The 27,938-nt window shown below is 53.3% G+C and overlaps 9 protein-coding genes and 1 non-coding gene across 10 annotated transcripts; 5 read left to right on the plus strand and 5 right to left on the minus strand.

The window, feature by feature from the left end:
• Positions 1 to 1,765: 1,765 nt before the first annotated feature.
• Positions 1,766 to 3,415, minus strand: BDZ83DRAFT_620014 (uncharacterized protein). Its single transcript, XM_060508171.1, has 2 exons — positions 2,258 to 3,415; positions 1,766 to 2,193 (listed from the first exon to the last, which is right to left on the minus strand). The coding sequence occupies exons 1-2, from the start codon at positions 3,277 to 3,279 to the stop codon at positions 2,139 to 2,141; spliced, it is 1,077 nt and encodes a 358-aa protein (XP_060365436.1). The 5' UTR covers positions 3,280 to 3,415; the 3' UTR covers positions 1,766 to 2,138.
• Positions 3,416 to 4,221: 806 nt separating this feature from the next.
• On the plus strand, positions 4,222 to 4,312 carry BDZ83DRAFT_t135. The gene has a single exon. It is a non-coding gene; the product is annotated as a tRNA-Tyr (tRNA).
• Positions 4,291 to 6,243, minus strand: BDZ83DRAFT_620017 (uncharacterized protein). The gene is made up of 2 exons (XM_060508172.1): positions 5,668 to 6,243; positions 4,291 to 5,432 (listed from the first exon to the last, which is right to left on the minus strand). Exons 1-2 carry the CDS (start codon positions 5,951 to 5,953, stop codon positions 4,762 to 4,764), a joined length of 957 nt encoding a protein of 318 aa, XP_060365437.1. The 5' UTR covers positions 5,954 to 6,243; the 3' UTR covers positions 4,291 to 4,761.
• A 567-nt stretch (positions 6,244 to 6,810) lies between these two features.
• BDZ83DRAFT_620019 (GAF domain-like protein) lies at positions 6,811 to 8,526 on the plus strand. The gene is made up of 4 exons (XM_060508173.1): positions 6,811 to 7,175; positions 7,271 to 7,377; positions 7,421 to 7,423; positions 7,617 to 8,526. Exons 1-4 carry the CDS (start codon positions 7,173 to 7,175, stop codon positions 8,032 to 8,034), a joined length of 531 nt encoding a protein of 176 aa, XP_060365438.1. The 5' UTR covers positions 6,811 to 7,172; the 3' UTR covers positions 8,035 to 8,526.
• Positions 8,527 to 8,606: 80 nt separating this feature from the next.
• BDZ83DRAFT_751814 (spermidine synthase) lies at positions 8,607 to 9,904 on the minus strand (the record flags this gene model as incomplete). The annotated part of the gene is made up of 3 exons (XM_060514101.1): positions 8,607 to 8,884; positions 9,287 to 9,820; positions 9,895 to 9,904. The coding sequence occupies 3 exons, from the start codon at positions 9,902 to 9,904 to the stop codon at positions 8,607 to 8,609; spliced, it is 822 nt and encodes a 273-aa protein (XP_060365439.1).
• A 6,682-nt stretch (positions 9,905 to 16,586) lies between these two features.
• On the plus strand, positions 16,587 to 16,989 carry BDZ83DRAFT_620034 (uncharacterized protein). The gene has a single exon (XM_060508174.1). The coding sequence runs from the start codon at positions 16,624 to 16,626 to the stop codon at positions 16,912 to 16,914; it is 291 nt and encodes a 96-aa protein (XP_060365440.1). The 5' UTR covers positions 16,587 to 16,623; the 3' UTR covers positions 16,915 to 16,989.
• Positions 16,990 to 18,658: 1,669 nt separating this feature from the next.
• Positions 18,659 to 20,494, plus strand: BDZ83DRAFT_777235 (guanine nucleotide-binding protein alpha-2 subunit; the record flags this gene model as incomplete). Its single annotated transcript, XM_060515476.1, is given in 5 exon segments — positions 18,659 to 18,776; positions 18,851 to 19,098; positions 19,159 to 19,316; positions 19,327 to 19,630; positions 19,687 to 20,494. The coding sequence occupies 5 exon segments, from the start codon at positions 18,659 to 18,661 to the stop codon at positions 20,029 to 20,031; spliced, it is 1,173 nt and encodes a 390-aa protein (XP_060365441.1). The 3' UTR covers positions 20,032 to 20,494.
• A 1,809-nt stretch (positions 20,495 to 22,303) lies between these two features.
• BDZ83DRAFT_576699 (carbon-nitrogen hydrolase) lies at positions 22,304 to 23,293 on the plus strand (the record flags this gene model as incomplete). The annotated part of the gene is made up of 1 exon (XM_060504940.1): positions 22,304 to 23,293. One exon carries the CDS (start codon positions 22,304 to 22,306, stop codon positions 23,291 to 23,293), a length of 990 nt encoding a protein of 329 aa, XP_060365442.1.
• Positions 23,294 to 23,844: 551 nt separating this feature from the next.
• On the minus strand, positions 23,845 to 25,463 carry BDZ83DRAFT_620046 (uncharacterized protein). Its single transcript, XM_060508175.1, has 2 exons — positions 25,196 to 25,463; positions 23,845 to 24,855 (listed from the first exon to the last, which is right to left on the minus strand). The coding sequence occupies exons 1-2, from the start codon at positions 25,261 to 25,263 to the stop codon at positions 24,012 to 24,014; spliced, it is 912 nt and encodes a 303-aa protein (XP_060365443.1). The 5' UTR covers positions 25,264 to 25,463; the 3' UTR covers positions 23,845 to 24,011.
• Positions 25,464 to 25,512: 49 nt separating this feature from the next.
• BDZ83DRAFT_698621 (uncharacterized protein) lies at positions 25,513 to 27,785 on the minus strand. Its single transcript, XM_060511397.1, has 5 exons — positions 27,306 to 27,785; positions 27,131 to 27,247; positions 25,944 to 27,068; positions 25,744 to 25,873; positions 25,513 to 25,689 (listed from the first exon to the last, which is right to left on the minus strand). The coding sequence occupies exons 1-5, from the start codon at positions 27,482 to 27,484 to the stop codon at positions 25,630 to 25,632; spliced, it is 1,611 nt and encodes a 536-aa protein (XP_060365444.1). The 5' UTR covers positions 27,485 to 27,785; the 3' UTR covers positions 25,513 to 25,629.
• Between the last annotated feature and the right edge of the window lie 153 nt (positions 27,786 to 27,938).

Below are 27,938 nucleotides of genomic sequence, written 5' to 3' on the forward strand. Positions count from 1 at the left end.
GAAAGGCGGTGATGATTCTTGATTACCTACCTAGTCCGACAAAAATGCAAGATTTCTATTTTAAGAAATGATTATGGGGATAAGGGGAAAGCTTAGTTGAGAGCTTTTTTGACTCCTTCTGAGCTCTTGGCGGATTAGATGTGTTTGTCAAATCGTGCAGGAAACAACTGATAGCTTGGAGAATACTTGAACCACATGAGGAAACTTCCCATGGGGTTACAATATTGAATTTGGTGCATGCTTTGGTCCAATTGGATTTGCTTGCTCGTCTGCGCTGACTTGTGACAGTTGCCCGGGTTGTGATCATGGCTTCTGGATGTCACTCTGCTACTGACCGTATCTTAAGTCATCTATCGCTAGAGCACCATTCTACAGCTTTTGGACTAATCTTGGGACATGGAAGCAGCCCATGAAAGAGCAAAATTACCTTCCACTTTGGATCAAAGTTGAATATGCCTCACACCCCTGCAGAGGGCTCCTGCGAGGTCACCGTCCATCCTATCTACTCATGTCTAACGTATCCGCATCGCAGATTCTCGGGCAATTATAGTCCCGCGGTGTCGGTTGGGATAGTTCCTGGGCCGGAAATGAGGAGGTAATCACGTATTTGCTCTGGGGTTAGAGGGCTTCTGACATCCTTCGATGGCAACCTCGGACTATCGTCCACGAGAGAGTTGTAGGGAGCCAATCCTCCCAGTGACATCAAATTTGCGTAGCTATACTTGAGTCATCTTGATTTATCAACACAATATAATCTTTAATGGGATTTATGGGAGATTGTTAATTTTCAACTTCAAGAGTCAAAGCTGGTCAACAACCTTTCTATAAACGCTGGACTTTGCCTCTCCATGTCGAACGCGACTTGTTAAACAGATAGACCTTGGCGATCTTGTCCTTCAATGGTTGACTTATGGCAATACATCCAGCTATTCACCTTCTTCGTCCCTTACTCGTGTGCCAGTATTATGTTTTGCTCTTCTCGCAAACCTGGCCATTGTCTTGAGGCTCGCAGAGATACATTTCACAGTTGACGTCACCAGGCGCCACATCGTTGTAAATCCTTCAGAGCTATATATAGTTCCACTGGCTTCAAGTTCAGGGCATGTTTGTAGCCAGGCCCGACATAGTTGCGGCTGATTTCAATTGCGCGCATCGTCAACATGAATTCATTATCCCGAGTGTAGCCTCTGCTTCCATCGCGTTGATGTTCACCCATACATTCTAGGCTAGGCCTCATCAAAGGACGCTTCTCTTGACCGCTTGGCACTGCAGCCTAACGATTCCGTGATGAATACCATACTACCCCCAACCAGTATAAGAAGACGCCATGATGACATCGAGAAGTCGTTTGTTTTAATTTGACTCAGCAGCAATAGACGACACTCTGAGACGCACTTGTCTAGAAAGGGACGGGGGTAAATGCATCCTCAGCCAGGTCTGGTCCAATTTGTGGAATGAGCGACCATCTGAGGAAGCCCATTGAAGGCAGTACGGGAAGAGGGCTACCATAAACTTCTGGGCATACACTGTCCAAGTGGGTTGCGCGCCTGGACGCTGGGTATTGAGGGCGTGTCGTTGTTCGAATCGCTGAGCTTTGAGTTGGAATCGTTGTCGGCTTTATTAGAGACTTCGCAGTGGTTGTTATGAGCGGCGGCAGTGCCGGGAGAGTAGACATAGGATGAGATCGAGGCCTATTGCACAAAAGCTATATACTAGAGATCATCGAGGCGAATCCAGGTTTCCTTGCACTTGGGCTAGCGAGCCGGGCATATGCATTTCCGGCTGGCCGCGTATCCCCTTGTCCAGAGCCGCTGCAAGAATAAGTTTATATGGTGAACAAGCCGAGACTAAAGCCCGCAAGAATGTTGTCTAAGGAGAAATTGTTGACATTTGTTACTTGCTGTCTGGAACAGAGTGGTTTGTCTATCCGCGAATCTACCGCCTCCCTTCTTTTTGTAACCCTTGAGCCCCGTCATATGCTTTTGAGTGCCCGCCCTTCTACTTATGCCGCAGTAAAATACAGTAGTAGTATACAATCCGGCGCTTGCCACAACGCAACCTTTGACAAAGGAATATCGGCGACATTGCTTCTGTCCACCAGAGGAGGTGCTATACAAGTCCGCTATGTGTGGTTTGACTCAAAGATGCCACTCGGGGAGAGCAAAGTCTCGGTCCTTGGGCCAGTTCTCCGTCCTATAGAAGTGAAAAAGTTAGCAACTGTACCTTTGAGCATTGTCAGAGAGCAAAAGTTCCATACCTTGTCGTCAAGAGAACCGTCATGCGCTTTCTCCTTTCCGCACTCTCCTCGGCCTCCGTCAAGTGCAGCCACTCATTGAGCAGCTGCCTCAGCTCCTCGTCCCTGCGACCAGCGCAGTCGATACCGCGCTCCGTAGCCGCAATCTTCACCTCCTGCTCCTCCAACGCGGCCGCGCCCCCGTCGCGAGCCAGCAACCTATCATCTCCTTCCAGGAAAGCCATCCGCAGCTTGCCCTTGGTCGCCCACATACCCGGCGGGATAAACCCAATCTTATCCCACATCATGCCCGGCATATGCAGACTGCGCAGCACATGTTTCCTCGCCGGCGCCCTCGCAGCCGTCCCCTGCGTGCCCACGACGCCCAGCGGCGCAGCCCGCTCAAAATCGGCAAACGACTTGTGCCGGCGCTCCTCCGCCTGCGAGAAGCTGGCGTCGATCTGCCGCGGCAGGCGGCACGTGTACGGCACGACGCCGTCGACGAAGATGACGATGAGGGGGGTGAATTCCCCGCACACCAAGAGGACGAGGCCGAACAGGGGCACGCGGAGGACGTCGTGGCGCACGCGCCAGAGGAGCACCCAGTCGGCGCGCGAGAAACCCTTGGGGATGACGCCCGGCGTGAAGACGGAAGGGGAGCGGAAGCCTTCGACCGAGGTGCTCTTTGCGCGGATGACGTCTTGGATGTGGCGGCGGTTGGAGAAGACGGCTTTCAGGCCCGTCTTGTAGAACTTGATGTAGGCTTTGCCCGTCTGGATGAGGTGGCCAAACTTTGAGGCGTCGGGTTTCTTCTCGGGGAGGTCGAGGGCCGCTGGGCGGGAGGAGGCGATGGCGTTGACCTTGTCCCTGTTCGCGGTGGAGGAGTAGGAGGGTTCGGAGGGCGTGAGGGAGCTCGCTAGCCGGCGGTAGGGGGTCGCTTGTCGCGCGATCGAGGTGAGGAGGAAGGATGTGTGGACGGAGCTGCTGCTGCTGCAGAGGAGGGAGGACGGAGCGCGCATGGCGCGCAGCGTCGTGCCGTGGCTCATTGCATGAGACGTGTGAGAAGAGTTGCGGTTAGTAGGGAAACTTCAGGGTTGAAGTTTGCGGGTTTGAGGTTCGTGAAGGGGGGGGTTCGGACCGGGTCGCGCGGGACGCCAAAGGGCATGGTCAAAATATCGATTTTAATTAAAGAAAAATGGGCAATTGGTTTCGTCACTCATTACACCTACAAGCTTATCGCTTATCGGCGTGCTTAACCCTTGCCTCGGCCCCACCCGCAACTCCACCCACCGCGTCGGGTCCGGGGAGCGGCCGCTCTCGCCGAATCAAGCTTTGCCGTTTCCCCTTGGCGTGACTATTCAGTTCTGGCTATTGGACAATCGAGCTGGACTGTTGGGGCGATCATTTATCTCCTTGAGTATGGTCTTTGAACATTTCCACATGCTGCAACCAAAAGCTTCTTTCCGATATTGGTACCTGCTTGTCTATCTCGAACCAGACTGCTCGCAGCCTTACCCAAGGACATGCTTTATTCGAGGGAACTAACAATATCGGCCCACCATCAGACAACTCATACTAGAATTTCGGCGTATATGTTTTGTGTTTCTGGCTTCGCTGATTGCTCGACTTTTGTCGCATATAGAGCGGTTTCTACAAAGCCAGGCCAATCGAAGAGTCCCTAGTGCTGCGAGTGGGCCATGTCACTGAGCTGTCAAGCCTGAAAACAGACATTGATAGAAACGACCAAAATGGTTACTCTGGGTTGTCGCATATGAAAAGTCACAAAACCCTCTTTATGACAATCATGCTGCTTTTGCGCAGACATGCCCGTACGTGCCCGGTTAGGTCGATGACCTAAAGTGGTCTGTCTGCAGAGAGCCGACAACAAAACCCCAGAATTGCGGATCAATCTGTGGGTCAATGCAAACACTTCTTGAGGCATTTTTTCGCACTGAGCTGACACACCGAGCAAGGCTCAGCCTTGGTCACTCCCCTTGGTGTAGTTGGTTCATCACGTTCGACTGTAATTGTTCATCTGTTGTCATCGAAAGGTCTCTAGTTCGATTCTGGAAGGGGAGAACCATTATCTTTTGCCTTTTTGACTGTTGGCGATGTCCAAGGTTTGCCTAAGTGATGTCAATTTGGCGTATGCATGTTTTTGAGTTGGATATTGTGGACTCAGTGGTCGCTTGGCTTGAATTTTGTTCAAGTGTCTTTTGTTGAGTTATCATCTAGCTAGAGGTAACTTGAACTTGCCGTGCCCGCCAACGGTCTTGGTACTCACAGGTAAAGAGTATCAAGGGGAGGTTGTGAGCCTCGCAACATTAGCAAGCCTGAATTCGACCCCAGTCCTATCATTACCGAAAACTACTATACTCGCTTTCAGCCCGCGCGTACATAAGGTGAAAGACAGAAGACTTGCAGTCACTTTCGAAGTGTGATGGAAAGGTGATCCGCGTCAAACCAATCTCGATCAACCATTCCTGGTCCCAATTCATCCCATCCCATCCCATCCCTCACCCATTCACTCAAGCACCGAGCCCAAACCACCGCCGAAACCACCCAACAGCCTGATCCTCCGCCCTCATCCCGAACTCCGCCTGCCGTTGATCATTCGGGTTCCCCCTCACAGCGAACCCGTGCGTGGCACCGACATACTCCACAATCTCAAAGTCCTCCCCCTTCTTCCCCAGCACGCTCTTTGCCTCCACCATCCGCGCCCGGGGCATCATCATATCGTCGTCCCCGTTCGCCACGCTCAGCGGCAGCACCACCTTCTCCAGATCGCCCGGCAACGTGAGGAAGCTCGGGTGCGCCGTGAAGCCGCAGTCGATGAGCCTCTCGCCGCCGAACGGTCCCGCGGCGAGCTGGGAGAGTAGGACGGTGAATTTTCCGCCCCAGCAGAAGCCCGCGACGCCGATCTTGGTGTCTTTCTTAGCGGATGCCTCACCGGCGGAGGATGAGGTCGAGGTCGATGGACGGGGAGGGAGCGGCGACGGTGGCGAGAGGCGGACGGCGCGGAGGTAATTCTCTATGCGCGGGACGACGACGCTGGAGCGGGTGGCGATGACGAGGGGGATGAAGTAGCGCAGCATCGTCGCGACCATGACGGGCGCGATGAGGAGGTATTTTCTCCACCACGACTTTTCGGCCTCCATTTTGTCAGTCATGGCGAGCGCGGTCGCTGGGATGGCGTAGCCTTTTTTGTTACACATGGTGTCAGTGGGTTCGTAATATAGAGGGCCTCATGAGAATTCACGACATCGCGGTCTGAGCATCATGATGTCTCACCCACTTCCTTCTCTGCCTGCTCCCCCAAGACATCACATCGATCACCAAGACAGTCATGTCAAGGACGAGTGATTACAACGTAGAAGCCAAGGCAAACCCCGCGAAGCAAATCCAACGAAAGATGACCATTCCCAAAAACTCACCATTCATCAATTCAGGAAGCAGCACCACCGCCGGGATCCTATTCGCATACGCATCCGCCAGCGCGCGCGTATTCTGCAGCTCCCACCCCATCGCGTCCGGCAAGATGACGACGACGCCCGCGGGCTCGCCGCGGCCCGGCCCAGGGCGCGCGACGTACGTCGGCAGGCCGTAGACGGTCTCCACGGTGCCCTTGAGCTCGGTGTCGCCGCGGAGCGTGCCCTTGAAGCAGTCGGCGCAGAAGCGGGGGGCCTGGTGTTGTTGCTGTTCCGACGACATTGTGTCCATGTAGTAAGTGAGATGTGTTGCTCAATCGGTGGAGAGTGAAAAGATGAAGTTGTGGTTATTCGGGGGAGAGTTGCCTTATAGACGAGGTGAGCTAAGCGTTGGGTAGATTTGAGCTCTCCCTTGATGCAACAACAGCTTCTGGTATAGACTAGATGGTCAATTGCAAGTTAACCAAATGTACGAAAACAAAGATGCCTGCAATGTTTGACACAGTGAAAGGAAGAGTAGAGACCCAGGCGGGAAAGACGTTATCTCTATACTCTATGGAGACTACCTCAGGTCCTAAAACACCTCAAGCTCCTGCAGAGCTAACCTCAGCTCAGCTAAACTGACCTTGTAAAAAGGAGCTGTCGCACCAACCGGCACGCGGGGTTAGCGGAGAATGAAGTCATGGACGGAGTTTCATCCGAATCCGACCTCCGACCTAGATTCCTACCTCAGCAAGCTTGGGTACTACAGTCTACTAGGCTTGTAGGGGACGTTCGTACTCCGAGAACAAATCACAATTGTCAATTGGGGTGGTCTTCCTCGGCTCGCTTTAACATCACGTTTCTCTCGCGCATGCATGTCGATCGATCTGTACCTAGATATCCCGCCGCCAGCCCGCGTAGCTGGCCTGCGCCAACCACGTAGCTTGCTCGCCATACACGAGTATCTTAGCGTGATGCTGTGTTACCCTCCCACTCTCTTAGCCAGGTATCGTAAGAGTCGGCACACTCGGTTTGTGAACAGGATAAAATTAGCAATTGGAGAGCAAGAAAACGGGATCGGACATAAAAAAAAAACATCTCGGACCCGTCAAGTGCGAAAGGCAGACTTTCTCCACTCGAAGCCGGCCGATGGCCCCCCCCCCCCCCGATTCCTCCGTCTTCTCCATCAAGAGACCTTTAGGGCCGGGGGCGGCGGGAATGGAACACTTTTTTTTTTCTTGGGTTGCTGACCAAAAAAAACTCGGGTCCGAAGGGAGAGGAAATTGGACTCACCGAGGTGTGGAGGTGTAGCTCACCGAGAAAGAAATGACGTGATTGGACCAGAGGATTTCAACACACAATTTCCCGTCTCAACTCAACGACCCATCTATGCTTGGTCATATTGACTCACCAACCTAGTCTCGACTACCTACCTACTGTGCCTGCTTTACCCAGAGAAGATAGCTCCGAGCCTGGCTTACCTCCACAATCTCATTTTTTTGTTCAATACTGTAGATCTTCCGGCAACAATGGTGAGCACATCTCATATCCCTAGAGCCCGCTACCAAAATCTGCTAAGCCCTAGCTTTACTCTGTCGGTGTATACTGATGAGTGTGAATACGACAGGTCCACGCCGACGCCTCAAACTTCGCCAATGGCGTGACGAAGGAGGAGGCCTACGAGCAGGTCCTCATGCAAGCCGAAGGCCTCCTCGACGGCCAAAGGAACTGGGTACGTCTTTCGTTCTGTATTCCTTCTCATCCTATACCTCTCTTCCGCTCTCCCTCTCTCTAACACACACTCTCTCGTCTTAACCTTCACATACTAACACTCATATAGGTCGCGTAAGTAAAAGAAGATTTCCCAATCTAAGCAATATTCCTATAGTCATCCTCACTTTGGAGACAACAACATGGCCAAACCCTTGAGAGAAAAAGAGACAGGAGACTAACTCACGTTCGCATATCGACAGCAACCTCGCAAACACAGCCTCCCTCCTCTGGCACGCCTACCACTCCCTCCCCGCCCCCTCAAACGCAGTAAACTGGGCAGGTTTCTACGTCCTCGACCCCTCATCCACCAAACAATCCCTCATCCTAGGCCCCTTCATGGGTAAAGTCGCCTGCCAACAAATCCCCTTTGGCCGCGGCGTCTGCGGCGCCGCCGCCGCCACGAAACAAACCCAGCTCGTGGCCGACGTTGACGCGTTCCCGGGGCACATTGCGTGTGATGGGGATAGCAAGAGCGAAGTAGTCGTGCCGATTGTCGTCAAGGACAAGCTCGTAGCGATTATTGACGTGGATTGTGCGGAGCGAGATGGGTTTGACGAGGTTGATCGGGTCTGGTTGGAGAGGTTGGCGCTGTTGCTTGCGGGGGGTTGTGATTGGTAAGGTAGGGGGATGAGGATGGAGATAGGATGAAGTGGGAGGTGAAGATGAGGATGACGATGGGAGATGGGAGATGGGATGGAGACGAGGATATGTGATGAAGAGGGCGGTGAGAGGGTGGAAAGAAGGAACGTGATGAGTTGGGCGGGAGTCTCATGGGATCAAAAGAGAGAGTAACGGAAATCGTCTACGGATGAGAGAGAGAGAGGAAGAGAAGATGCGGGGGTGACTCATGGCATTGGATGAGAAAAGGAGCAAAAAAGATTTACACGGAGTTGGCGACAACAGGCACCCGATGGAGGCACACGGAGTTATCTCAACATAGAATCACTTGTGGCATCACCACAGGAAAGAACATACTTGACTCAAACAAAATATATTGAGCAACGCTAGAGTCAACCTCTGCGTCTTACGACTAAAACTTTTTTTTGGTTCCCATCTATTGAAAATCCTGCCAAATTTCCCTCCATCCCAAGCCCCCCCCCCCCCCCCCCCGGCGCCCCCATGACTTCATGAATCCATTTTCTTCATGAAAAACGTGGTGTCTTTGCTTCATCCTCACACGCACACAGCATTTACTCCAGAGCCTTCTTGGCAAAGTTGGGCAGGACGAACGCGGCCTTGTGGATGTCGGCGTTGTAGTACTTGCACAGCTTCTCCTCCTCCTCGGCGGACCACTTGCGGAGGGGCTCCTTGACGTTGCGGCCGGCGTCCTTGGTGCAGACCATGAAGCCGATCTGGCCGCTGGGGTAGGTGGGGATGGTGGTATAGGCGTACTCGGCGACGGGGAAGATCTCCTTGCAGTCCTTCTTGAGCTTGGAGATGAGGGGCATGTGGAGCCACTGGTTCTCGGCTGTTTGGTATACTGTTAGCTAGTCCTGGTCTCTAGATTTTACAGTTTTTAAGAATCAAGAGCGGAAGCCTTCTGACAGAGAGCCAGGCTGAATGAGCGCTAGCAGAAAAGGGGGGGGGGGTGGGAGGAAGAAACACAATAGTCTCGAGTATGCGCAACGCTTCAAAGTAATAGACAAAGGAGAGTTCAAAGCGTATCCAGGTTCACACAACCCAGTCTCACCGGCATGCCACTGGGCAATATACCGGTATCTCGTAGGGAGAATCGAGGACAGGTCCAAAGAAAGAAAAGAAGCGGGCACCACTCCTAGGTGATGGTGCCTGCGACGTTGTCCTTTCTCTTCTTTAGAGACCCGAGACTTCCTTGATTCCCCTCGATATTCCTGAACAAATGGGAACGTACAACCTTGGGTAGTGATGACACCGCCCTCCCTCAGGGCGTCGTGGAGGAGCTGGAAGTAGGGCTTCTGGAAGAGGGACTCGGCGGGGCCCTCGGGGTCGGAGGAGTCGGTAATAATAACATCAAAGGTGTTCTTGTACTCCTCGAGGAACTTGAAGCCGTCGCCGACGTGGGTCTTGGACTTGGGGTGGTCGAAGCCGACGGCCATGTTGGGGAGGTACTGCTTGGAGAGACGGATGACGGCCTCATCAATGTCGCAGAGGATTGCCTCCTCGACGCACTCGTGCTTGACGACCTCGCGGAGGACGCCGCCATCGCCACCGCCGATGACGAGGACCTTCTTGGGGTTGGGGTGGGAGTTCATGGCCAGGTGGGTAATCATCTCCTGGTAGGAGAACTCATCACGCTCGGTGGCCTGGATGACGTTGTCCAGGACCAGGACCATGCCGTAGTCGGTGGACTCGAAGATGAGGACATCCTGGTACTGAGACTTCTCGTGGTGAATGACCTTCTTGACCTTGAGGGTCATGGCCTGGCCTGTTGCAGGTTGTCAGCATGCCCGGTGTCCTTTCATTCTCACGATGCTTGAGTTGAAGGGGTGGGTCACTTACCGGGCCACATGTTGGAGATCTCACGGAACCAGCCATCTATACATCATTCCATCAGGTTAGCGCGCGGTCTCGACTCGCTCATCTCATTTGTTTCCAAAAAAGGACATCATCTTGTCGCATCCACTATTGTCAGTCTGTCTGTGTGTCCTGTGTCATTGCCGATCTCGAAAAGTGCCGTGCCCGGAGCAGCCATAAGCCGGCATATTTGCAATGTATAAATGTCACCTCAGCAAGAGAGGTATACCGTATTTGACAGACGATCTGCAAAACCAAGAGACGAGGTCTCTCGGTTTTTCCTGACGAATTGCTTAACCGAAAGTGGCATGAAGAATAGTGCATGCGCGCTCAGACGGTGGAGGAGCCAAGGGCTGAAGGTGTTTTGGGGGACCCGGAAGAGGACGGATAAGCCACCCGTCAATAGTTGCGGGAGGTTTCGTTGGCGATTGACCAGGTGCAGGCAGTCCGCACGGCACAAAGTCCGTCTGCCAATGGGCCAATGGAGGGCGGTACAGACGAACGAGACAAGGCTGTTCATAGGCCCGCTCCCGGTTGTGATATTCTCCGTCTTCCGTTGGACGGGTTCTTAGCGAACGAACCCCCCAAGGTCCCCCAGGGCCCAAGGTGACGACAGGCGGGGTGCTCAAGACATTTTTGTATGGCGGGGTATTCTGAGACGGGTGCGTACAGAAGCTGGAAGAGCCAGGAACGAGCATCGACCAGCAGGATGGAGTAGTGAATAGCATATACCCAATGCCAACGGTAGCAGAGGGATTCCGGGCAGCCGTATACAGAAAGACAGAAAGACAGACAGACAGACAGACAGACAGACAAACAACAACAGACAGAGATCTGTTTGAGTGAGGAAGGGGAGGGAGGGATGGATGGATGGATGGAAAGACGGGGGGTGGACCGCACGAACCTTGGATGGTAGGATGGGCAATTTCGCTCATTTTGACGGTAGACGGGGGTTTGGCAGGGCTACTGTGTAGGTTGTGTAGATATCGACAGGTCGGCAGAGGCACAAGCAATCGAGACAGATGATGCTGGTGCAGGCGCAGTAGTTGAGAAGGGAGGGGTGTTATATGACGAAGAGAAGCCAGGATGGAAAAGTTGAGATTGTCTGATATCAAAATGTGCGTTGACGTCGTGGGGGAGAGATGAGGTGTTGTGTGGTTGGCCTGCCGATGTGCGGTGTGTGCTGGGTCTGCAGAGAGAATCTTTGATTACCAGCAAACCAAGGCGCGCTCCCCCGCCGTCAACAAGCGCCGGTGCGGGCAAGGCGAGCGAAAGAAAAAAAAAAAAGCAGCAAGAAAATTTTTGTGGCTCCGGGGGTGGCCTCGTTTTGAAAATTCAGGGCCCAATTTTTCAGTGCACCACCTTGGCTGCGGTATACTCCGTACCTAAAAAGTAAGGTAAGTACCTATCACGGACAACTCACGGTGAGGCCTATTGGCTCATTGGTTAAAACCCACCAGATGGCACTTTGAATGGAGCATCGAGATTTCCTCAATCTCTCTCACCATTGCCAGACGCACTTCGATCCGGTTCACGTCAGTGCGCCCGTCAGGTTCCTGACTCTGCCCATCAGTGTCTTAATACCAGCGCAATACATTCGTGACCTTGCCATTAATTGCCCTGTCAGGCCGAGCACGTCCGTCGTATTCAACGTGGTCAATAGTAATACCTATCAGAGTCATGGATCGATCCATCATTCGGGCGCCCATGAATGCATGTTCCCATGGCTCGGGGTTGAACCATTAGCAATCCGACCTGGACGATCGACTGTCCAGAGATTCCCAGACGGTCTATCCCTTCCTCTACGGGTCGTCTCACGAACGTAGCCTATCAACCCCATATGCCGGCCCAACTCTTACTGCCCAGCCGGTCCGTCGCACACCAACAACGACGCTTATCGCGAAGGGAGCACCCAGTGGCCGGTGCTGCCAACGACACGGAGCCAGTCCGGGATTTCATGCTTGTGAGTTTGGAGCCGGGAGTCTGAGTCCTCTGGGCTCTGGGATTTGTCCAGAACTTCATTCCGGTCTTCGTCATCGGCTTTGCGGGCCACTGCCCAGAGCAAACGAGCCGTGAGGGAATTATCCGCTGTTGTATCCGTACGTACTGCAGGCATGGAAAAGGAATGTGCGGCGTACGACGTGCGACCTGCTTTGCAGAAAACGTGGCGAGCCAGGATCAATAGCCCAAACCTCTTTGGTTTTGTCCCCTTTTTTCCTTTCGGCTTCTTCGCCCTTCCTCTGCGTCTCTCGCTTGCTGCTTGCTGCTTTTCTCGATATTGAACGGCATGTCAAGCCCGACAGCCCCCCACAGAGCTCGCCTCCCTGCTCCACTTGCTCACCGGCAATCAGCGGCGTCCATGTCTCGCCCGGTTGTCGCCGGATCAAGACAGTAAAGATCATCTCTCCACCATCCGTCAGATGTAACAGCTTATTTGGTTTTGACAGCCCGCCTACGGATAGACGAGACGAGATGAAACGAAACTATTCTTTCGCAACTGGGTATCCGTACTCCCTAGTTAAGTAGACAGTGTAGGTATCCGGACCTATCCGTAGCCTATGAAGTTAAGACATCAGCCTGCCCCACGGGCCGTGCTTATTAGACTGCGATGGACCTTACCCAGGTCAAGTAAAGCAGGAAGTCTTCGGACTTTGATAGTCGAGGCTGAGGAACTCGCTCACAGACGTTATCTGCAGCAGGCTGGGTCAATTCGGCGAGCTAATAGATAAACACGCACACTTAGCGGTTCGATTCTTTAGCGGTAGCGAGACACAACCCAAAGAACCTGCCGCCTGAGACAAAACCTGTGCGTGCCGGACGAGAACTGGCCGAGCCCGGCCATGGACCGTTCGCCAATGTAAAGATTGAGGTCCGACATGGGCCCATCCTTACCTAAGTCCATACAAAGTACGCCTTTCCCGTTTCTTACCAATGCCATGGTTATTTTCATGCTGCCAGCCGCCGTGGTTTGCACCAGTTGCCGCGACCGAGCGACGGCTTCGCACTATGTGCCGAGGTCGAAAATTAGTAGCCTTCGGTTATGCAAGACATAGAAACCCACTGCCCACCTTCTCCAGCTGCATCGCGACTCTGCCTCTTTTTGTCTCTTGTCGTAATTATGTCGTTTGGTACGGATCCTCAGAAAGAAGCATCCGAAAACTTTGTGACTGTGATACAACGTGTTGCAGGCCAAGTCGTCTCATCTCTTCTGTCGTAGCCGCCATCATCAAAGAACTTTCTTACCGGAAAATAAATACCAGCTAGAGGGTCTGACATCTTAAGTGTAACACAATGTTCAGCCTCCATCGCCTCAGCTCCCTCAGCTTCCCCTACCCACCAGCATTGAGTGTAAGGGCGATAGGCACTGTTGACGAGATGATCAGCAATTCCACCCCCAAACGTCGTCTACCATCGCAGTCCTGAACTCATCAATGTTGCTCTGATCCCGCATGAACCATGATCGCCTTTGGCAGGGCCAGCCCCGAGACCAGACATGGGGGGAAAAAAAACTCTTTCATAACATGCAACGTCTCTACCCAGAGCGGTGTTTGCAATATCCAATCGAGTCCCATTATGGCTGACGTGATGCCATGCCAGACGCCAGTGCAGAAACCTTGAACCCAATTGGGGGAAACAAAACGCCTGGCGCAGGATACTAGTCCATGCGGTGCAGCGCGTGACAGATCTTCCCATTCCAAAGTTTACCTCAAAGTGTTTGAGGTCAATCTGCGGGCACTTCTGCCTCACTTGGAGTCTTGTTGTACCTACCTGTTGCTTCCATCTGGGGCCCTGGTCCTGTGCGACTAACCCATCTGGCGGTTTTCTGTCGTCCATCATACCACTCCTTCGGATCGCGGCTTGCCATTAGACGGATCTGAAAATTAGTTCCACCATCCCACATGCCATCTGCTCACTCGACTGCTTTGCCTTACCATCGCCTTTGTTGCCCTCTACATCGTGATATAATAGACGTCTTGGGGTGGTCTGGCGGGGACTGGGCCGTTCAGTAATATTCATTCTGACCGCCCGCATCCGGCAGGGACTTCGTCGCCACGTGGTGAAAGGCTCTTTCGTCAACAGGGCTGCTCGAGACGTCGAGACCGCACCACCTCGGGCGACTTCAAGAGTAATACGGGTTGCTATCTTTGTCAAAGGGCTTGACAAGTTATGCTAGCTCTGGCAAAGCGTTGACCGTTTCTTCCTCGAGGCAGAGAGCCCAGCCCTAGGGCCCAAGCAATCTTTGAAGACTGCGATAAAATTTCGGTGACGAAGTACTCGATCTTGGTGCGGCTCCCATTGGATTGCGGCTCTGGCGCGAACAACGGTCTTCTTGCAGTGCATCTGAGTCCATTTTTGCTCCTGTCAAGTCCCCGAGAGGCAAATTCTAAGACGTCCCGTCCGTTTGGTTCAAGATATCAGTAAGGTCGATGCTCGCGCCGCGCCAGCTACATGTTGAACGTTTTGGGCAAAGCAGGTGCGGCTCAGGAAACGTGCGTTGATCTGGCTCATCGACGCTCAAGGATCCCCGTCAGAAAAGCCACGAGTTGTGCAATCCATCCACAAACGGCCACCCTGTCGAACAAAACGAGCTGCTCCTCTCATCCTTGCAAGAGCCACGCCAGGAGGGCCGGGATCATGAAAAAGGATCCTAGCTCACTGAAGCATTCGTTTCTGCGGGAGTCTTCCCTCGATGCTGCAGGGCCCCTTTAGCGGCCCGCAAAATCAGCGCTCATTTTCCCACTGGAGCCTGCAATGCTGATCTGAATTATTGTTGGGGAAAAGTCTAGCAGAATGCGACTCTGAGGCAACACGACAGACTGCCAGAGTCGTGCTCTACTGGCGGCGTTGCATTTGCATGAATCAGGGGGTGACATGCTTTCCCCCGAGAGCGGACGCGTTCGGCCAGGACCCCCGCCATTCGAAACGAAAGGCTAGCATCATGGTTGTGCCATGCATTGCAAGAAGACTTGACTGCAGAGAAAACACTGACATCGAAAGCGGAAGCATTGGCCAAAGCTCTTTTCGGATAGAATTGTCGTCGTATGGCAAATGAAGAAAAGTCCGATACTTGGTGGCTGCGTGGCGAGCCACTAGGTATGGAAGCAACGAAAGAGGCGTCGTCGAGTGGGACGTGTTTCCGCAAGCAACATGTAGCGATGACCTGCTGAAGGGCGAGGCGCGAGCTGGCTACGGCTGCGGATGCGACGGCGGATTCGCGCACGAGAAGCAGGCAGAAGAAGAGCTCGGTGCACGAGGCGTTTCCGGAGTAGGGGCCCGATTGGGGTGCTGTGGCAGCGATCTGGTATCACGCAGGGGCCTGGAGGATCGAAGTGGCTCCGTCTTTCCGTCTGTTGTGTGGAATGCCACGATGATGCTCCATACTGAGAACGGAGACTCAGCCAAATTGAAGGCTCGACTGGAGCCCTTGATTGATGCACTGCCCAGATGTTAGTTGACAGCAGAGCCAACAACAGCTGAACCAATGATTGGTCCATGGTGTGAACGGGACGGCCGCGGATCTGTCGCAGTCCTATGTTGATCGAGGGCGGAGCCCGTTAATCTTTTGAGTTTGAAGCATATCGAATGAGTCTTTGAAGGTGGTGTAGGTATCCGTAGGTGAGGGCAGGATGAGACAGGCGACGTGGATTGGATTGGTGTTTTGGCGGCATACCAGACGGTTCGAGGTTGGAAGTTGTTTGAATCGACGCAGCCATGTGCTATTGTATCCTGTCTCTGCAAGAGTTTATTGGCTTTCAGCTTGTTTGCTGCGACCGTTGGCTATCTCCTTGTGCATGAAGTCATGAGGCGTGGCAGTTTGCAGCTCGCAACCTGCATTTCTGGGACACTCGGGCCTAACATTGTGCATGCGAAAGGGTGTGCGTCGAACCATGACAAAGGTTTTCTTCGAAAGCACGTCCAGTCCAGACCGGCAGCTGGACATTATTCGAGTGGCTGCTAGCACCTAGGGAGCTCAGCCAGAAAGCTTAGGTTGTGGTTGCTGAGAGGTAGGTACTCGATATGTACTGCGTAGATGCATTCGCGGTGCCTTGAGGAGCACGACATGGGTGGGTGTCGAGAGGGTTGTGAGGGTCGCGTGCGAAGCACCGGGATATGCGGCGAAGTTGATCCTCCATGAGGGTCAGAGAGAGGGCATTCGTAAGGTGGTTCGCTCGGCTGGGTCCCGAAGAACTGCCCAGCTTCGAGAGGAAAGAGTGGTTTCAACGAACCAGTGGATTGGTTGAGCGACGGATGAAATGTCTGAGATGATGGCGGAACGAATATCTGACCAAAGAGAACGAGGTCTCAGTGGTATCAGAGGTGATGAAGCCTGAAGGCGGCATTCGTAGCTTTGCACAGAGGAGACTAGGATTGACGTGCCTTCGTGCCTGTGTACTAAGACGACTGGATAGTGGACGGTACGACGGGGAACTGGAGGTGGCTTGCTTTCTAATGCAAGTGCAAGGGAGGCGCGGACAGACTTGAGAGTACCCCGGCACAAGTAACTGCCAAGTCTCGCGAGATGCAATCCTGCGGCAAGAGCGGGCCGGGATGATAGGACGAATCAGACTGAAGATACAAGCCAGGTACGTCAGGGTACAGCCCCACTTGCATGCCGTCCTGCTCTTGCCTTAGGTGAGAGTCTAGAGCAAGGTACGTACTCGGGACATGCAAGTTGAGGCAGGTACTGCTACCACCCCGGCCCAAAAGTTCCGCATGTTCCTCCCGCTCTCCTGTTCATGTTGGATTTCTTTTTCTTTTTTTTTGTCTTTCCAACGGATAAGCTATGCTGCAGCTCTAGTTCGAGCAAAGGTTTGTTGGTTAGAATGGATTGGGTCATACGGATACAGCGAGGTAGCATCGAAGGTGGTCGGACTGGCAGTTCCTAGAGTCAGGGTCGTGATCGACATCGTGGTGGTGAGCGTTTGTTGTGCGGCTATTTACCTTTGGTGCGCAGCATTTCAGAGTCTACTGTGTACGGAGGAGGAACACGGGTACAGAGAATGATCATTCCATCTAGACTAGATAATCCATGCTTCCAAAGACACAGCAAAGTCACATCAACCCTGTTCTGTTTGCTTGCTCATGTCATTGCCAGGAGTCAAGCAAAAGGACAAGCATACCTACCCATACCCGGGACTAGCACTTGCGTGACTCTCTTTCCCGTCTAACCAATGTACGAAGCGAGGTACCTTTACCATGCCTTACCACCTTAAGGTACTTTGCCTATCTAGCCGTCCTCGGTTCATACCTACTGTATCCGTACATACCTTGGCTACGGCAAGTGATGGAACGGGGCACGATGGTACCTTGTCAACGGAAACCATCGACGGAGGCAAGGACGAGGGAGGCACGGAGGGTACCAAGTGTTGACAGCTAATGAAATTGAATCAGGTAATAAGCACATAATGTACTCCGTATCTTACGGATACCATGAGGTGAGGAGCATGGAGCACAGAGCACGGAGCCTTCCAGATGGATGAGGTGAGGTGAGCCTGGTGAGTGGTGAGGTGACTGAGCAGGAGCAGTAATGAAAAGGGTGGTGCTTCATAGTTTACTCTTTGTGCGTGCGTTTTGGTACCAAGTACGGAGTATCCCATACGGATACAGCAGCTTGACTTGTTCTTCTTCTTCTGCTGAACGTCCCGTCTGCTTCCTCTACTTTGACTTCCTCTCTCACTCTCTTCCACCTCTCCGCCTTCTTTTCCTTCCAATCTTCCTTTCCCGTTCCGTGTGCGTCCGCCGTCCTCTCCAATCCTTTTCCCAGCACTTAGCTACCCCCATCAAATCACCAACATAACAGCCAGCCTCTGTGTGTCACGTCTCGTCTCGTCTGGCCTCAGCTTCCTGTCTGCTTCTCACATCATCGTCGCCCTCGTTCCTTTCTCCAATTCCTGCGCTAGCCCGTTAGTTCTCTCCCCTGACCCGCCATTAGCCTCGCTGGGCAGCAAAAACACCTGAGCAGGAGGATTAACATTAACAACCCGCAGCCAACCGGGCGTCCGCTACGAACGCCCCCAAGAGTTTTAGCGGTTTTTGTTTTTCTCTAACTTGCCAGCGGGAACAAGAACAAAACCGACAAAAGCTTCCTCCACCCACTCCAGCCCGTCCCATTCCTCAAACCTGGACCTCCAAAAGGTGCACAGCCAGAGACAGGCACGCCGCAGAGCACCGCACCGCACCGCACCCTACCTCGCACCTACGGGCAGGCATTGCATCTCGATTCTTCTACCCACGCCATCCGTCTTCGCCATCGCTCCATCGCCCTGTTGTCTCGACTCGACTCGACTTTCCAATCTCTCCTTCCCCCCTTCCTCCCCGCCTTGCGCCTTGCGCTTCACCTGCGTCACGCTGAGATTGAGATCCGAATCGACTCTTTTTCTTCCATCCCGGCCCGGTCAACCTCCCATCGCTCTCCTCTTCATCTCATCATCTGATCTTGCCGACCTTCAACGCCCTCGGACCATTGCGAGACCGTTCCAATCCCACCTGGACCTCGACGCGAATCCCCCAAGAACCCTCCTCCCCGGAACTAGCTGCTCGCATTTCTTCTTCCACCTCGCTTTCGTCTTAGACCGTTACCATCTCCACCGGTCCGCCTCGTTGATTGTTTCTCGGTTTCTGCCCACGCTTTTTCTTACCGACTGAACGCGTTACTTTCTTTTCTTTTTTCCCCCAACACTTGTTCAGCGTCACCGCACCGGCTCCTCGTCCATCCAATTTATTCGGCGATAAACGTTCCTACGCCAATATGTGCTTCGGGGCTCGAACCAAAGATGACGGCGGTGGTGCTCGTTCGCGCGACCTCGACCGCATGATCCGACAAGATGAGAAGCGCCTATCGAAAGAAGTTAAGCTGTTGTTGCTGGGTATGTTGACGCGATCGCTAACTAGCGCAATGCATCTATCTGTTCTTGCGCTGACTTTGTTCTCACTTGAATAGGTGCTGGAGAATCTGGAAAATCCACTGTCCTGAAGCAGATGAAGTTGATCTACGCACAAGGTTTCAGCAAGAACGAAAAGCTCGAATGGAAGCCGGTCGTATTCAACAACATTGTCCAATCATTCCGTTTGATCCAAGATGCCATGACCGAAATGGGAATCGAATTCAGCAACCCCGAAAATGAGGCAAGCGACCCCCGAAAAAGCTCCTGTCGACGCCAATCGCGTGCGACAACCTCGAGACATTCTGTCACTTTTCAGGCGTGCAATCAATAGAATGGCCCGGCTAACACATGGTGTCTCTTACAGAAGCACATGGCGCATATCTTGGTGGAACACGAGATCAACGCCCAAGACCCTCTCCCGCGCGACTACCTGCAACCTGTCAAAGAACTCTGGGTCGACAGTGGTGTCAAGCAGGCCATAGCAAAAGGCAATGAGTTCGCCCTCCACGACAACCTGGCATAGTAAGCATAGTGGCGCACCACCTGCCTCTGCAGAGCCTATGGCTGACCGAGATAGCTTCTGTGACGATTTGGACCGGATTTGGGATGCGAGCTACGAACCCACAGACCAAGATTTGTTGCGATCAAGACTGCGAACCACGGGAATCACCGAAACGGTTTTCGACCTGGGTCAGCTGACATACCGTATGTTCGACGTCGGTGGCCAACGTTCAGAACGGAAGAAGTGGATACACTGCTTCGAAAATGTTAATTGCTTGCTCTTCCTTGTCGCCATTAGCGGATACGATCAATGTTTGGTTGAGGATAAGGACGGCGTATGTGTGACCGAGTCTGTTTTTCTCGTTTTCTGTTAAGCTGACGAACCCAACAGAACCAAATGAACGAAGCGCTCATGCTCTGGGAGTCGATTGCCAACTCGCACTGGTTCACAAAGTCCGCCCTTATCCTGTTTCTGAACAAGATGGATCTCTTCAAGGAAAAGCTCCCCAACAACCCAATCACATCGCACGGTTTCACGGATTACCACGGCCCCGCCGAAGACTGGAAGTCTGCCAGCAAGTACTTCCTGGACAAGTTCCGCGCCCTCAACCGAAACACCGAGAAGGAGATCTACGGTCATTTCACAAATGCCACCGATACGAACTTGCTCAAGATCACCATGGGCTCGGTCCAGGACATGATTATACAGCGCAACCTCAAGCAGCTGATACTATAAGGCAGAGCCAGCAATATTGGGCCACCAGGTGGCCCCAGATCATCTTCAACCCCCACCCCACGGCATGCATGAAACATGCCAACTCTAATCGATACCCGCGGTCTTTCCGGCTTCTCTAAGCTCATCACGGCCCCGCCCGGCGGCGCTAGTCATCCAAGATGATTGCCACCTCTTTGTCGTATATGTACGATCACACGCCTGGGCCTCCCGGTCATGATACATCAACGAGTCCATTGCGGACGCCGGCACCGATATGGATGTATATTACTCCACTTCCTTTGTGTCTAATTTCTCGTCATCTATTGTTCATATGCCGGCGTTGGTCTGAACAGAGAGTTTGGCAAAAAAGATGGTGGCTGGATCACTCGGCTATTTTTTTGCGTATTGTTATCATCACACCGCGGTCGTTGGTGCCGCGCAGTCGAGACCAGTAGAAGAACAGTAAACAAACCACTACGAGTGGTCCCAGCTTGAAGCTTCAAAGTTGAGGCTTATGGGAAGAAAAGAAAGAAGGCGGAGCAAGTTGCGAAGGGCGGCTCGTATGAGACGAAACGGGAGCATAGGGAGAGAGAGGCCGAGGAGAATTGGATTCGCGTAACGATGGATTGATACCTAATCAAGTGTTTCAAAGCTTTGCCGCTCACATTGGGGGTCAGGGAAAGACATGTGTGTGTGGGTTTATGCTGCGAGGCGGAAGCGCCAAGGGCTACAGAGCAAGCATCTATCTCATTTACAAGAGAAAAGGAAAAAATCAGATAAAACATGTTGAAAATTCCGTCTGATGACCACCCAATGCTTATGCTCTAAACATTTAAAGGGATCTTGTTCGATGGAGTTTATTTTCGGTCGAGCCTCCAATGCCTAACACTTTTTGCATTGAAGAAACATCAGCCTCAATTTTAAACTTTCATGTAGGAGTGGCATATCCGACCCCAAGGAACTGGATGGGACCAGACTGCAACGGTCATTGATACTACGTCGTTCTCTCATTGATACTTGCGGCCAGGAGAATTGGTGGGCTGGACTGTCATGGTTTCGGAATGTGTAGTACCCCAAACATAAGCTTACGAGGGAAATGTTTCACGCGGGGAAGGAAGAGCTGATATGACCGGACGAACGTCGCCAGGCAGGTTGCCGAAAAAGCTGGAGAGACGGGTGGATGAGAGATTGGAGCAGCCACGGAAGGGTGCGTGCCTGTTACACGTCGTTGGTGTTTCTGATTTACTTTCTTTACATTCTATCTAAGCCCGTCGCCTAGCGTAAGGCAAAAAAAAAAAAAAAAGGAAAAAGAAAAAGGAAAAATCGGCGGCGGACGACCAACCGGTGGTCATGAGGTTACCGATTGATCGGGTTCTCCCCCTTTGCTGGCATGTAAAGTGATCTGGAATGTATATTGTGGCACGGGAATCGCAACGAGTCTTTCGTTAGGTTCCGATGCTGCTGGGTTAGGTGGGTTCAGTTTGCATGCCACGGCAAAGCTGTAGCCCGGTTCCCGTAGCGTTGAGATCTGGGATCTTTGTTGGGTTATGGAATGTCTGTTCTGGATTGCTCCCTAGCTTACTACGTGGGAGCATTCCTTTACCCCCTCGGCCCGGGTGAGTGTAGGTGTGAGGGTATTCATCACCACGGGGGATGGTAGGCATGACGATGGTGTCTGTGTTTCCTGTGTTTCGGGGATAGAGAGATGGGGCTGGAGAATTGAAATTGTTCTACTTGGTGAGGTCTGTCGTGCTTCAAGGTGGCATACCCCAAATGTTCTTATAAATTTCAAGACCGGTAATGAGGACTTGAAAGATTTTAGCCGTGTATTCAATACTTGAGATGTTATAATACTGGGTACCTTATGTATATGAGGATGATGAGGAGCAAGGATCCTTCTTGATCAAGGAGTCAGGAATGTCCAAGGAGAAAACCATGGTGATTCGCGGCGGTTTGACGCGGGGGAGCCCAAGGTAAAGGCCGATCGGAGCCGGGCCGAACCAACTCAATTTCCCGATAACGGATCGGACAATTCGGGGCTGTGAATGATATTTCGCACTGTATGGATCTGACCCCAAAGTCGCTGGCAAACACAGTGTGAAATGCCGTCATTAGCCGAACCTCAGGGATGAGCACCGACCGCGAAGCCCGTCACGGCAGCTACCCCGCCGTTATCGTTCCTCCCCCCACCACAACCACCGCGCCGAACCAAACGTCACTCGCAAGTCGCAACCCCCCTCCTCCGCCCGCCGCTTCGGAAAGCACTCAATACCTTCCTCTTTTACAACATACAATGCGCCTCGCCCTCCGCACCCTACGCACTATAACAACATCCATCACCACCCCTCGCGCCCACCGCCTCATCCCCTTTCGCAACACCTTCCGCAAGATGTCGTCCCTCCCGTCCCCGGTGCTCAAGAAGCCCGTCAAGCTAGCCTGCATCCAACTCGCCTCGGGCGCCGACAAGGCCGCCAACCTTGCCAACGCCCGCGCCAAAGTCCTCGAGGCCAGCGCCGCCGGCGCCAAAATCGTCGTCCTGCCCGAGTGCTTCAACTCGCCCTACGGGTGCGACTACTTCCCCAAATACGCCGAGACGCTGCTCCCGTCCCCGCCGACAAAGGAGCAGAGCCCCAGCTTCCACGCGCTGGCGGCCATGGCGATCGAGAGCGGGAGCTACCTCGTTGGTGGCTCCGTCCCGGAATTGGATGTTGAGACGGGGAAATTTTATAACACAAGTTTGATCTTTTCGCCCGAGGGAAAGCTGTTGGCGACGCATCGCAAGGTGCATCTTTTTGATATCGATATCCCGGGCAAGATTACCTTCAAGGAGAGCGAGGTGTTGAGCCCCGGCGACCAGGTCACCGTCGTGGACCTCCCCGAGTACGGACGTATTTCCGTGGCGATCTGCTACGACGTGCGGTTCCCCGAGCTGGCGGCCATCGCCGCGCGCAGGGGTTGCTTCGCACTGGTGTACCCGGGCGCTTTCAACTTGACGACGGGGCCGATGCACTGGCGGCTGCTGGGCCAGGGGAGGGCGGTGGATAACCAGATTTACGTGGCCATGTGCAGTCCCGCGCGGGACCTGGGCGCGACGTACCACGCTTGGGGACACTCGTTGATTATCGATCCGATGGCGAATGTACTTGTTGAGGCGGAGGAAGGGGAGGGGACTGTTGCGTGGGAGTTGGAGGGTGAGAAGATTGAGGAGGCGAGGAGGAATATTCCTATTAATTCGCAGAGGAGGTTTGATGTGTATCCTGATGTTAGTCAGGGAAAGCAATGAGGATGGGATGGGATGGATGTTGATGTAAGAGAGTTCAAAAGAGATGATGAAGTGTGTTTGTGAAGCTGGTGAAGCAGGTTAGGTGCATATAGAAGGGGGTTCGAGGGGTGTCGGCTCCATGTACACCATTGTGGCGCATACAAAAGATGGTTGGGTGGGAGGAAAGACTTCAGCTCAGGTATTACGTGCCCCAATGATATCTGCCTTACATTTCAAGCATAATTCTTTGCGGGATATCACGGTGATTGAGGGATCTCGTGAACGTTGACCAGGTGAAGCTCCATTTCATGTCAGTTTAGAGATATCGAGGGCTACTCACCGTCATCCAAGCAGGTGGCCATAACGATTTTCAGCCCTTGATGTGGAATAGCCACAGTCTGGGCCTATCTATCAGTTTTCAGAACATGAGAATCATTCATACAACCAGCGATTCTGTCTATTAGCTTTGTCCAAGATGCAGGGACAGAGGAAACCACAAGGATCTAAGACCACCAATGCTGGAAAACAAAAACAAACACATCGTAGCTTACCATAAAAGGCAGACGTGATATGGTCTTCATTGTGTAAGGGATATCGCATCAACTCAATAATAGCCCTCATGGCAGGCCTGAAGGAGTTCCTCTTCTGCTGTCGCAGTTGAGACTAACCGCTTTGGCATTCCATTTGCAGCCGAAACAACCATTAGAAACGAATGTAAGAGAAACACGTATATCTATCTTCATCTCTTCAAAGCCGTCTGGACCCTAGTCTTACACTCATAACACAGACTCGCCCCATTGACCCTCGCGATTGCCGCCTCGTGCGGCATCAACGTCGCCATCTTGGCCTGAAACGCAATCGACGCCGCAACCACAAACTCGCTAGGCAACTGGCTCGCAAGCCTCTCCCACGAAGCCGGCGAACAGTTCTGGACAAAAAGATCCCGCAACCTCTCCATCAACCCCTCGACGTCGTCATCCCGTCTCCGGTGAAGGCTCGCCAGCGCGACGTAGCCGTTGGCGAAGTTGAAGACCCACCACTCGGCGCCGTGCTGCTGCTGTGCATCCCCACCTCCGCCGCCGCCGCAGCTGCCGCCGAGCTTCGTGGCTCCGACGTCGAGCGTCTCGCGGATGGCGGTGGATACCTTGCCCAGAAGCAGGTCGTCGTGGAAGCGGTCGCAGAGGGACCACATGTCGACGAGCTCTGTCAGGTCGTGCGGGGTGTGCATGTCGCAGGGTTTCAGGGAGAAGGGGGAGACCTCATAGTAGACGGCGTCTTCGCCTGGGTGGTCCGCCGCGTTGCGGCGGCAGCGTTTGACGCGCTGGGCTGTGAGGCGGGTGAAGTAGCATAGTTTCACGTAGGTGCCTAGTGTTAGCGGGCTGATGGTGACGTTGACTTTGGCGCCGTCTTCGTCTGCGTCTGCGTTGTCGTCGGTGTCGTTGAGGTCGATTGTGTTTGTGTGGGACTCGGCGAAGGGCCCGTCGAGGCAGCGTTGGAAGTATTTTGAGGACTCTACTAGGAGGGACTTGTGGATTGCAAAGGACTGGTCTGAGGTTTTGAGCCAGATTATGGTCTGGGGTTGCCTTGGTCTCTGGTCAGTGGGAAATATGAATATGAGAAGATGTGAGTTTTGTGATTGAGACCGAAGCGGTTTGCCCAATGCAGAGATTCTCGACTCTGGGCACTCATTGAAGAACGAATGAACCTGCCGAAAGAAGCTGAAAACCATGAATCCAGAAAACAGGCTTTGGATGAGAAAAACAGAAATGCTGCATGAAGTCCAAGGGCGCCTCAAATCCTCTTCTATCACGGACGCTTTCGGACAAGACGAGATGATGTTATTACTTCGCATGAAATAACTCGACAGTTCGCTCAATCACAACTAGATAGTAAATAAAATCATCGTTCATCTTATAAACTCACCTTAAGAGAGATCCCGCATCGCTCAATTCATCAGGCCTTGGCGCTCCTCGGTCCAGTGTGGTGTTCATGGTGCTTCTGTTTCTGCAGGCACATCTGCCAATCTGGGATCAGAATACGAATGTGAGAGTGAGAGGAAGAAGCAGCAAAAAAGCCAATTCAAAGTGACGGACATTGCACGGTCGACCCCGCGCGAGATACGGCCTCGGCAACAGAGCTTGTTCAACTCATCTGATGTTTAGGACCCAATCGGGTGGATTTTCTTGACTCAATCATGCGCGGGTGAAGGGATGATATTTCAGCTACATTACATTTCCATCGACGGAGATCTCTCGCTCTAGAACTGACTTACAGCTTGTCATCAAGCACACTATATTCTGACGTCACAGTCATACGGTTCTTCGGTAACCTTGTACCCTGATCTGTCTTCACCTTATCTACAGACAGCTGTCTCCAGTTACGGTCTGGTTTGGGTACAGAGCTTTGATGCTAAGAGGCTGTATTTTTCGTTAGCCGATGCATTCAGCTTATCTGGCAGTTGATACTCTTACATTCGCGAAGAAGCCCTGGGGATCGTACTTGGACTTGATTTGAGACAGCTTTGCGACGTTGCCGCCATAGTACGAATCAAGCGGAGGGGTAGAAATCGTGTCGTCCATGTAGCCCGAGTAACTCGCCATTCTGTTGTCACTCGCGTCAGTCACTCATTCTCATCAGACCTAAAACACAACAAAAACGAAGAAGAACTCACCCAACAAGCGGACGCAGGTAATCCTCCAGGCTCTTGAACCACTTCACATAGCCAGAATGGACCCTCTCATCCGCGGAGCTAGACACAATGAACTCCATGTGCGAATACGCCTGCTCGCGCCACGCAAATGCCGCATCGCCCGCGACCGAAATGTTCCACGCGTGCCACTCGATCCACCCCTGCGCCGCGTCGTCGAGCTCGTCGATCCGCGAGATGGCGTTCCTCATCGTCTCCTCTGTGAGGAGCCTATTCTTTTGGACCATGAACGACTTGGACAGGCGAATGAAGCGCGCCCATGGCTGTGCGGGAGGTAGCTCGGGCGCCTTTGTCGTCTCGTTGTAAGTGAAGTTTGCATACCCCGGCAGCTGGACAAACGGCTGCTGTATCGTGTTGACAACAAACGGCGCGACTTGCGCGACGGCCTCGTCGGCGCCGCACTCGTTGACGCCGTAGCCGAAGAGGCGGGCGTTGATGGTGTTACACCCACCCGAGATGTACGCCGCCGGCTTCCCGATGGCCAGCAGTCCCGAGGCGTTCACCATGCCTTGCAGCTTGTCGAGGGTGCAGCCGTAGCACCACCCAATCACGTCGGTCCGGTTCTTGTACAAGTTCACCTGCGAGCTGAGAGCGCTGTCCGCGCGGGGCGCCCACTCGTGGAACGTCTTTGCGATATCGAACCGCGTGTCGGAGCCGTTCCACTGCAGGTACACCATGGCGGAGCGCGGGAACTCGTACATGCGCAGCGTCCACTCGATGACAACCCCGTAGGATCCGCCGCCGCCGCCGCGGATGGCGAAGAAGAGGTCGGCGTTCTCGTCGCGGGAGGCTGTTACGATGCAGCCGTTCGAGGTGACTACCTTTGCGGACTCGACGTTGTCGACGCCGAGGCCGTTTTGGCGCATCTGCATGTTGAAGCCGCCCGCGGAAAGGAAGCCTGAGATGCCGACTGTGGGGCAGATGCCGCCCGTCCAGTCGAGGCCTTGCTGGCCGAGGGCCGTGTAGAGGGCGCCGAAGCGGATGCCGGCGCCGACAGTGGCGGTCTTTTTGTCTGCTGCGATGTTGACGTAGTCGATGTGGGTGATGTCGATGACGAGAGAGTCTTGGAGGGCGGAGTATCCGAGGAAGCTGTGAAAAGTGAGTTACTTTGAAACCGCCGAGGGTAAGTTTGAAAATGTTGGAATGCTCACTGGTGACCGCCGGTCCTGGGGACTGCTTTGATGCCACTGGTCTTTGCGCATTGTATCAAGGGTGCAACTTCATATGGCTTTTCCGCGTAAGCAATCAACACTGGCATCTGTGTAAACCTGTTGACCATACGGTAAGCACTGTGTTCTGAACTTGGAGGCAGTATACGGATCTCACTGGATGGCCTCCCCGATTCTCGCATCGTGGTATGTAGGATCAGTCGGTGTCACGATGCGCAGAGCCGCGTTCCCTCCAAAAACCTCCTCCACACACGATTTGAGGGCGTCCCTCTTTATTCGAGGTGCGGCAAGGACAGCCTGCGCAGAAAGCGCAGCGAAGAGAAGTGACAGCTGCATGGCGAGGAGCTCTGGCGGGTTGGCTGATTCGTTGACGAGGAGGATGGTCTGTGGTTGCTGGATGGGCAGGAAGGAGTTCTTCCGGAAGGTCGCGGGTGACTGTTAAATACATTGCGGCGATGATCTTTTGGACCCCCTTCTCCTCTGCTTCGCAGACCACAAAATCGAGAATATGTACAGCCCTCTTTCCTCCGTCTTGGTCCTTAGTTGGCAAAAGTATAATACGAAGCACAATCGGTCGATAGTCAAACGAGACGCCAAGGATTAAATTAGCGAAATGGTCTTCCAAGAGCAAAGTCCGGCTTGGGTGAGAGTGGCTGTGATATGTTGGATGCTGTTACCTGGGCTCCTCCGCTAGGGGACGGATGGGAGCCCCGGGGTGGATCCGGCCGCAACGGCCGGTGTCAAGATGTGATTGGCTGAGATGGCACAGCCTCCGTCCGAGTCAACACGG

The sequence above is a fragment of the Colletotrichum acutatum genome (assembly GCF_030867785.1).
Source record: "Colletotrichum acutatum strain CBS 112980 chromosome Unknown BDZ83scaffold_42, whole genome shotgun sequence".
NCBI lineage: Eukaryota > Fungi > Ascomycota > Sordariomycetes > Glomerellales > Glomerellaceae > Colletotrichum > Colletotrichum acutatum.